We start from the raw sequence: 9,300 nt of genomic DNA, 5'->3' as shown, positions 1-9,300 counted from the left end.
GGGCGTGGTGGCACGTGCCTGCAGTCCCAGCTACTCAGGAGACGGAGGCAGAAGAATTGCTTGAATGCAGTGAGCTGATATCACGTCACTGCACTCCAGCCTGGGGGACACAGTGAGATTCCATCTCAAAAGAAAAAAAAAGAAAGAAAAAACAGAAGTCTACTCAGACAGCCTGTCCCTTCTCTGTACGGCACTCCACCCTTTGCTTAGGTCTCAAGTCTCAAGACTTTTCGGGCAACTGAAAGTAGCTCCTCCCTACAAAAAAAACCCTGACTCTCTCACGTATTAAGAGAGTCTTCCTCTATCTTCCTAGGGAGAGCAAAGTGCTCCTTGTCACTGTGTTGTCACTGGGTCCTTTCAGAGAGAATTTCCTCAGTCTTATATGTGTTTTTTTTTCCCCCCCCCCGTTTCCCAGGCTGGAGTGCAGTGACACGATCACAGCTCAATGCAGTCTTGACATCCCTGGCCCAAGCAATCTTCTCACCTCAGCTTCCCAAGTAGCTGGGACCACAAATGTACACCACCACGCTTAGCTAATTAATTAATTAATTAGGGAGAGATGGGGGTCTCACTGTGTTGCCCAGGCTGGGCTCAAACTATCCTCCTGCCTCAGCTTCTCAAAGTGTTGGGACTGTGGTATTGAGCCACCATGCCTGGTCTTGAATGTGGTTCTGAGAGGGGGAGTTATAGGCCAAGTCAGAGAAGAATCTGCCCAAAGAAAGCCATTTTCACTTCCAATTCCACACAGAGTGACTCTGGTAGAGGATGTTTCAAGGCCATTGCTAGCCTTTGGATGTGATGATTATTTTAGAAACACAGTGAGTTTTCTTTTTTCTGCTTAGTGTTCACACCACACTTATCACCCTCACACTTGGTTCCTTATAAAAATCCCAGCTATTTTTAAGGAGAAATTTATTATTCTAATTTGTAGCCCCAAAGGGCTAAGAGAAGAGTGCAAAATTATTTCTGAACCTGTTTGACAATGAAATGCCACACCAAAGTCATCCTAAGTGGGAATCATCTGGTATTATCAGCAACCCCCAGGGAGGGATGTGACTTTCTTTTTTGCACATCCTAGGTCAAGGAGCAAATCAAGATCCTCTCACTATATTGAACATCCTTGTTGCACTTTGGAGGCTCTTGGCCTCCAAAAGCCCATCTGCTTAGGAAGCAGGAAGGAGACCCTTTGTGACCATTGGCTGGAACAACACTCAGTGAACCACGAGCAATGGGGGTTCCAAGGAAAGGGCCAACCTGTTCAGGGGGCGGGGAGTTCATTCTCTTCCTTCAGAAGCCTTGCCATTCTCATTTGCTATCCCTTTGCCCTTAAGTAGACTATCCTTTCGGAAAGGAGAAGCTTGACCTAGTAATATTTCCTGCCTTCCCAAGGACAGCCAGGGCCAGGCCTGGGTTGGGCTGCTTGGGGGCGGGCAGTGATTGATAGAAACCTGCTGCCAGTGCCGGTCTTTTATTCCTGGGTTGCAGGAAATACTGAGGATGGGAATGTACTGCTTGAACTTATCGATCTTGATCTTCAAATTCTCTGCTAAGCGCCTGGGTGCAGGTACATCAGATAAGGTCTTGATCAGTTTATACGTTGTCCTCCACATATTCCCTATCTCCTCTGCAATTTGCTCAGCATTCAGTAAGAAGAGGGGTCCTGAAAGAGAAGAGGGAAGGGTCAGACCATCATGTGGATGTTAGTCATGCATACCTTTAATTCCCTGAACTTAGAGCTGTGCCTCCTGTCGTTTAGAGACTGGAACACATATAGGCTTTGAGGATCTGAAACCTGCACTTAGCCAGTGGAACCTTTGGTATGATATAGGACTTTTCTAAGCCTCAACAGTAACTCCTGTGACACATGGGTAATAATGGATACCCTGGAGGGTGATTGTGGAAATTCAGTGAGATAATGTATAGTGGCTAACATAATGCCTGGCACGTAATGGATGTACAATTAGCATATCAATAGTTTTTTGTTTTGTTTTGTTTTGTTTTCGGCCAGTTGCAGTGGCTTACACTTGTAATCCCAGCATTTGGGGAGGCCAAGGTGGGAGGACTGCTTGAGCCTAGGAGTTTGAGACCAGGCTGGGCAACATAGTAAGACCCTGTCTCTACAAAAATAAGAAGAAAAATAAAAAAGAAAAAAAAATTGTTATTATCGCTTTTAGAAGCTGTTATAATAGTAATAAAAAGTGCTTCACAAAAGTTGTGAAATATTAAACATTGGGGAAAGGTGAATGGAGATATGAGAGGTCTCCGTTTTGTTCCAGCAATTTTTATGTAACTTTGAAATTATTTTAAAAACAGGGCAGGGCACAGTAGCTCACGTCTGTAACCCCAGTACTTTGGGAGGCTGAGGCAGGCAGATTGCTTGAGGTCAGGAGTTCAAGATCAGCCTGGGCAACATGGTTAAACCTCATTTCTACTGAAAATGCAAAAAATTAGCCAGGCGTGGTGGCACGCTCTGTAGTCCCACCTATTTGGAAGGCTGGGGTGGAAGGATCACATGAGCCCAGGAGGTGGAGGTTGCAGTGAGCCAGGATAGTGCCATTGCCCTCCAGCCTCAACACAGTGAGACTCTGTCAAAAAATATATATATTTTAAAAACAAAGAGTAACACCTCATTGTTTAAACTTGCTCCAAAACACTAATTTCCTTTATTTTGCTATTTTCCTTTATTTTCCCTTCCTTTATTTTGCTAAGAACCTTTAGCATTTGGGTTTCATACCTGGCCAAGACCTTTCCATGCTACTGCCCCTGCTTGGATATTTCAAATTGGTATTAACTCTTGCTATGTGATGTTGCTAACTTACTCAAAGGTACTTTTCTTTCAGGAGTGCTGAAACTAAATATAACTTCATTAATTTCACACGCTTCATCAACCCAACATTTTTGTTAAGTAATCAAAAATTTAAATTTAAAAAAAAAAAGTATCTTTCATGCACCAGGAAATATTGTAGGTGCCGGGCTAGAATAGAAAGGCACCTACGCGACAAGTGAGTAGCCTCTACTTGGGAGGGTTTGGCTGAATTATCACAGTGACTTTCCCAGTAGGATGAATAAATTAGGTAAGGCTAACACTTCATTGTTCCCACTCTATAGTTGTAAGAGTGAAGCACAAACAGAGTGACTTGCCTGGGTTATTTGCAATCACTCAGGCAAAAAGGAGTAGTAGAATTTCTGTTAGAAGAAATTTCCCTCTGGTTATGATTATCTAGAGACAGCCTGAACTGACAAATCTATATCTACAACAAGAGAGAAGAATATAAAACAATCCAGGGATTTTAGACACTGCTATTTGAAGAGCAGTTATGGATCCCTTTATCCACATGCCTTGGTAGCTTCTCACCTCATAGCTTATGGCAAGGCTATATTCTGAAATTCTAACTCTGATCTTAAAGGATGAGACAGTAGGTGGAAATTTTTGTAGCCCTGTGGATACAGTCAACTCAGTCAAGATTCAAATATGGAGGTTGCAGAAAATATTAATAACTTCTAGGGTCCTATCCAGTCCGGACATTCCAGAGTTCTAAGAAACATTGCTGAAGTCATTCTTCAAGGTTCATGAATGATCTTCAGCCCCATGAATGTAAACAGATAACTTTTAGGCAAAGAAGCAATGTGAGGCCATGCAACTAACCACGTCTGCCTATTCTAACTCCCACTAAATGATCAAAGGCAGATAATAAAGGAAAAACATGTGTCTCTACTGGAAACTAAAGAAGGTGCCATCCAAATGTGAGCTACAGGGAGAGATTTCTGTAGGATATTCACAGTAGTTTTCCAAGTTTAGCAGGCATCAGAACTGCCAGGAGGGCTTGTTAAAACACAGATTTCTGGGCCCCATTCCCAGAGTTTCTGAGTCAGGTCTGGAGCGAGGCCTCAAGATTTTGCATTTTTAACACATTCTCAGTTAATGAGAATGCTGCTTTGTCCTGGAACCATACTTTGAAAGCCACTGCAGGGGAAAAGTGGAAGCGACACTCACTAGGAATCCCATTGCAGAACTTGCTGCTTATCCATGGAGAGGGATATGTCTAGCAAAGTAACAGCCCTGCCAAAGCTGACTTTTAACAAAGGCAACTTGATCCCTTGATAAAATATTCCATTCAATAACAGCAGAGTACACATTCTTTTTTACTGCAAATAGAACACTTACCAAGGTGAATCTTATTCTGAGTCATAAAACAAACCTCAATAAATTGAAAAGAAGCAAAATCATGCAAAGTGCCTTTTATGACCATAATGGAATTAAATTAGAAATAACAATAAAAATATAACAAGAAAATTTCCAGTGACTAGAACATTAAACAACACACTTATAAATAATCCATGGGTCCTAGAGGAGTCTCAAAGGAATTATAAACTACTTTAAATTGAACAAAATTTGTGAGGTACAACTATAAAGGAGAAATTTGTAGCATTAAAAAAGGAGAATGTTCTAAAATAAATCATCCAAGTTTCTACCGTAAGTAACTAGAAAAAGAAGAGCAAGATAAACCACAGCTAGCAGAAGGAAGGAAATGATAAAAATAAGAACAGAAATCCGTTGAAAACAAAAATAATAAAAAAGATTATTGAAACTAAAAGCTGTTTCCTTGGAAAAACAAAATTGATAGGCCTAAAAAAAGACGAACTTCTAGCAAGACTGGTAAAGAAAAAAGAAAGAAGATGCAAATTACCAATATCAAAAATAAAAGATGGGCTATCACTACTGACCCCTCAGACATTAAAAGGGTAATAAGGGAATGCTATAAACAACTCAATGTACATAAATTAGACCATTTTTTTTTAAATGAAGCCATTCCTCAAAAACTACAAACTTCCAAAAACTTACTCAAGATAAACTAGAATACCTGAATAGTTTTATAACTATTGAAAAAATTGAATTTATAGATTAAAAATTTCCAAAATATAAACACTTCAGAATCAGATGGTTTCACTGGAAAATTCTGCCAAACATTAAAAGAAAAAAAACCACACAAACAAGAAAAGCTGTATAATCTCATCTAAAAAACAGAAGAGGAGAATACATTTCCTAACTTATTTTAACAGGCCCACAATACCCTGATATAAAAACCACACAGATATATTACAAACAAAACAAAACAAAAACCAAAACCCTACAGACCAGTATATCTCATAGACACTAAAATTCTCAACAAAATATTAGGCATGGAAACTGAATCCAGCAACACATGAAAAGAATAATACACCATGTCCAAGTAGGGTGTATCATTGGAGTGTAAGGCTGGTTTAATATTTGAAAATCAAACAATGTAATATACAGTATTAACAGTCTCAAAATTTTCTGTAATTTGCAACAACATAGACGGAACTGGAGGACATTATGTTAAGCGAAATAAGCCAGGCACAGAAAGCCAAATACTGTGTGATCTCACTATTTGTGGAATTCAAAAATGTCAATTTCATAGAAACAGAGCCTAGAAAGGCAGTTACCAGAGGCTTGGACGAGGGGGAGAGATAGGGAAGGAAAGGAAAGATGTTGATCAAGGGTACAAAGTTTCAGTTACACTGGAGAAATAAATTTTAGTAATCTATTGTAGTGCATGGTGACTGCAGTTAATAATTATTGTATATTTCAGTTGGGTGAGGTGGCTCACGCCTGTAATCCTAGCACTTTGGGAGGCAGAGGCAGGTGGATTGCTTGAGCTCAGGAGTTCAAGACTGGCCTGGGCAACATGGCAAAATCCTGTCTCTACCAAAAATAGAAAAAATTAGCCAGGTGTGGTGGTGAGCATCTGTAGTCCCAGCTACTCAGGAGGTTGAGGTGGGAGGATCACTTGAGCCTAGGAGGCAGAGATTGCAGTAAGCCAAGGTTACATCACTGTGCTCCAGCCTGGGTGGCAGAGCAAGACTCCATCTCAAATAACAGTAATAATAATAATAATAATATAATAATAATTATGTCTTGTATATTTCAAAGTTCTAAAAGAATAGATTTTAAATGTTACCACCAGAAAAAAAATTATAAATTGGTGAGGTCATGGATATCTTAATTAGCTTGACTTAATCTTTCTATGATGTATACATAGATCAGAATATCACATTGAACTCCATAAATATACGTAACTACTTGTCAACTAAAAATAAATAAATAAAAATTAGAAAAAAAAGAAAGAGAAAGAAAATCCATCAGAATCAACAAAACAAACTCCTGGAACTAATAAGTGATTGCAGCAGGAGCACAGGATACAATATTAACATTAAAAAAAATAAAAAAATAAAAAATTAAAAAATAAAAAATTAAAATATTAACATTAATACAATATTAACCAAAAAAAAGCACAGGATACAATATTAACATTAACATTTCCAAGATAGCATCAATGAACAGTGGAATTTGAAAGTAAAAGCATAGCCCAGGCGCAGTGGCTCATGCCTGTAATCCCAGCACTTCGGGAGGCTGAGGCGGGTGGATCACGAGGTCAGGAGTTGGAGACCAGCCTGACCTAACATGATGAAACCCTGTCTCCATCAAAATTACAAAAATTAGCCAGGTGTGGTGGCATGTGCCTGTAATCCCAGCTACTCAGGAGGCTAAGGCAGAAGAATCACTTGAACCCAGTAGGCAGAGGTTGCAGTGAGCCGAGATCACGTGATTACACTTCAGCCTGGGCAACAGAATGAGACTCCGTCTCAAAAAAGAAAAACAAAAGAAATTAAAAGCATAATACTATTTACATTGGCACCCTAAAAAGTAAATTTGTACTTGGGCACAAATCTACCAAAATATTTGCAAGATCTATATGAGGAAAACTACAAAAAACTCTGATGAAGTAAATCAAAGAAGATGTAAATAATAGAGAGATATTCCATAATCATGGATAGGAAGACTCAGTATTGTTAAGATGCCAGTTCTTCCCAACTTGATCTATAGATTCAACATAATCCCAGTAAAAATCCCAGCAAGTTATTTTGTGGATATTGACAAACCGATTCTAAAATTTATACAGAGAAGTAAAAGATCCAGAATAGCCTACACAATATTGAAGCAGAAGAATAAAGTCAGAAGATTGATACTACCCAGCTTCAAGAGTGACTATAAAACTACAGTAATCAAGAAAGTGTGGTATTGGCAAAAGACAGTCACATAGATCAATGGAACAGAATACATAACCCACCCAGAAATAGAACCACACAAATATAGTCAACTGGTCTTCGATAAAAGAGCAAAGGCAATATAATAGAGAAAAGATAGCCTTTTCAACAAATAATGATGAAAAAATTGGACATCCATATACACACACACAAAAAAGAATCTAGACACAGATCTTATACCCTTCACAAAAATTAACTCAAAATGGATCACAGACTTAAATTTAAAATGGAAAACTATAAAATTCCTGGAAGATAACACAGGAAAAAATCTGGATGACCTTGGATTTGAGAATGATTTTTTAGTTACAACACAAAAGGCACAACACATGGGGAAAAATGATAAACTAGGAATGAAAAGATTCTCCCCTGTAAAAGACACTGCCAAGAGAATAAAAAAGCCAGTCTGGAAGAAAATATTTGCCCAAAAAAAAAAAAAAAAATCTGTTAAAGGACTATTATCTAAATATGCAAGGAATTTTTAAAAATTCAAAAATAAGAAAACAAAAACTTGAGACTTAAAAATAGGCAAAAGCTCTGAACGAATGCCTAACCTAAGAAGATATACAGGAGGCAAATAAGTATATGAAAAGATGTTCAATATCATTGCCATTAAGGAACTAGAAATTAAAACACAATGAGTGGTTGGGTGTGGTGGCTCATACCTGTAATCCCAACACTTTGGGAGGCCAGGATGGGAGGACTGCTTGAGCCCAGTAATCTGAGGCCAGCTGGGGCAACACAGTGAGACCCTCATCTCAATTTAAAAACAATAACAACAACAACAGCCAACAATGAGATACCACTACACACCTATTAAAATGGTCAAAACTCAAAACACAGACAACACTAAATGCTGGCATGGATGTGGAGCAACAGGAATTCTCATTTATACTGGTGGAAATGCAAAATGGTAGAGCAACTTTGAAAGACAGTTTGGCAGTTTCTTACAAAACTACACATGTTCTTACCATATAATCCAGCAATTGTGCTTCATAGTATTTACCTCAAAAAGTGAAATTCAAAAACATACATCATTTACAAGTATTATTCTAAAAAAGGAAATACTTATGTATAAATTTAACAAAACACGCACAGGATCTGTATGCTGAAACCTGCAAAACACTGATAAAAAGAAGTAAAAGGAGACCTGATTGAAGAGATACAAAGTGTCCATTGATTGGAAGACTCAATGTAATAAAATGTGAATTCTTTCCGAATTGATCTATAGATTTAAAACATTTCCAACAAAATTCCAGCAGGATTTTTTGGTATGCACAAACAAACTGATTCTCAAATTTATGTGGAAAAATAAAGGGATGAAAACAGTGAAAATAAAATTTGAAAAAGAAGAATTAAGTTAGAAGAATCACACTATGTGATTTTAAGACTTTCTATAAAAATACAGTTGTCAAGTTGATGTGGTATCAGTGAAAGGCTTGACATATAGATTGATAGAACAGAGTAGAGTCAAGAAATCAACCCACAAAGATATGGACAATTGATTTTTGACAAAGATACAATTCAGTGGACAAAACAAATTAATTTTTTCCAACTACTGGAACCATTGGACATTTATATATAAGACAATGAACTTGAACTAAGCCTCATATTTAAAAAAATTAACTCAAAATGGACCATACGTCTAAATGTAAAACCTAAAACCATAATAATTCTAGAATAAAATACAGGAGAATATCTTCATGACCAGGATTAGGCTAAGAGTCCTTAGAGATGATACCAAGAGCACAACCCATAAAAGAAAGATTGATATGTTGGACGTCATCAAAATTAAAACCTTTTTCTCTGTGAAAGACACTATAAAGGGAATTAAAAAACAAACCACGGACTTGGAGAAAATATTTGTAAATCACATATCACACAAAGGGCTTGTATCCAAAATATGTAAAGACCCCACAAAACTCAACAGTAAGAAATCAAACAACCAATTAAACAAATGGGTAAAAGACTTGAACAGACACTTCACCAAAGAGGATATACAAATGACAGGTATGCACATAAAGAAACGTTCAAGATCATTAGGCATTGGGGAAATGCAAATTAAAATCATAATGAGACACCACAACTACTTATGAGAATGGCTAAAATAAAAAAAATAGGCCAAGCACAGTGGTTCACACCTGTAATCCCAGCACTTTGGGAGGCTGAGGCAGG

At 37.8% G+C, this 9,300-nt stretch overlaps 1 protein-coding gene across 1 annotated transcript in view; it reads right to left on the bottom strand.

The window, feature by feature from the left end:
• DNAH3 (dynein, axonemal, heavy chain 3) overlaps positions 1-9,300 on the bottom strand; it is a 224,672-nt gene that overhangs the window by 154,881 nt on the left and 60,491 nt on the right. Inside the window, 1 exon segment of the mRNA XM_011976095.1 lies at positions 1,449-1,660. Coding sequence (XP_011831485.1) covers positions 1,449-1,660 — 212 coding nt within the window.

The sequence above is a fragment of the Mandrillus leucophaeus genome, unplaced genomic scaffold (genome assembly GCF_000951045.1).
Source record: "Mandrillus leucophaeus isolate KB7577 unplaced genomic scaffold, Mleu.le_1.0 Scaffold162, whole genome shotgun sequence".
In the NCBI taxonomy this organism is placed as follows: domain Eukaryota; kingdom Metazoa; phylum Chordata; class Mammalia; order Primates; family Cercopithecidae; genus Mandrillus; species Mandrillus leucophaeus.
The sequence above is the reverse complement of the archived record's forward strand: the minus strand, read 5'-3'. Positions and strand labels throughout refer to the sequence as shown.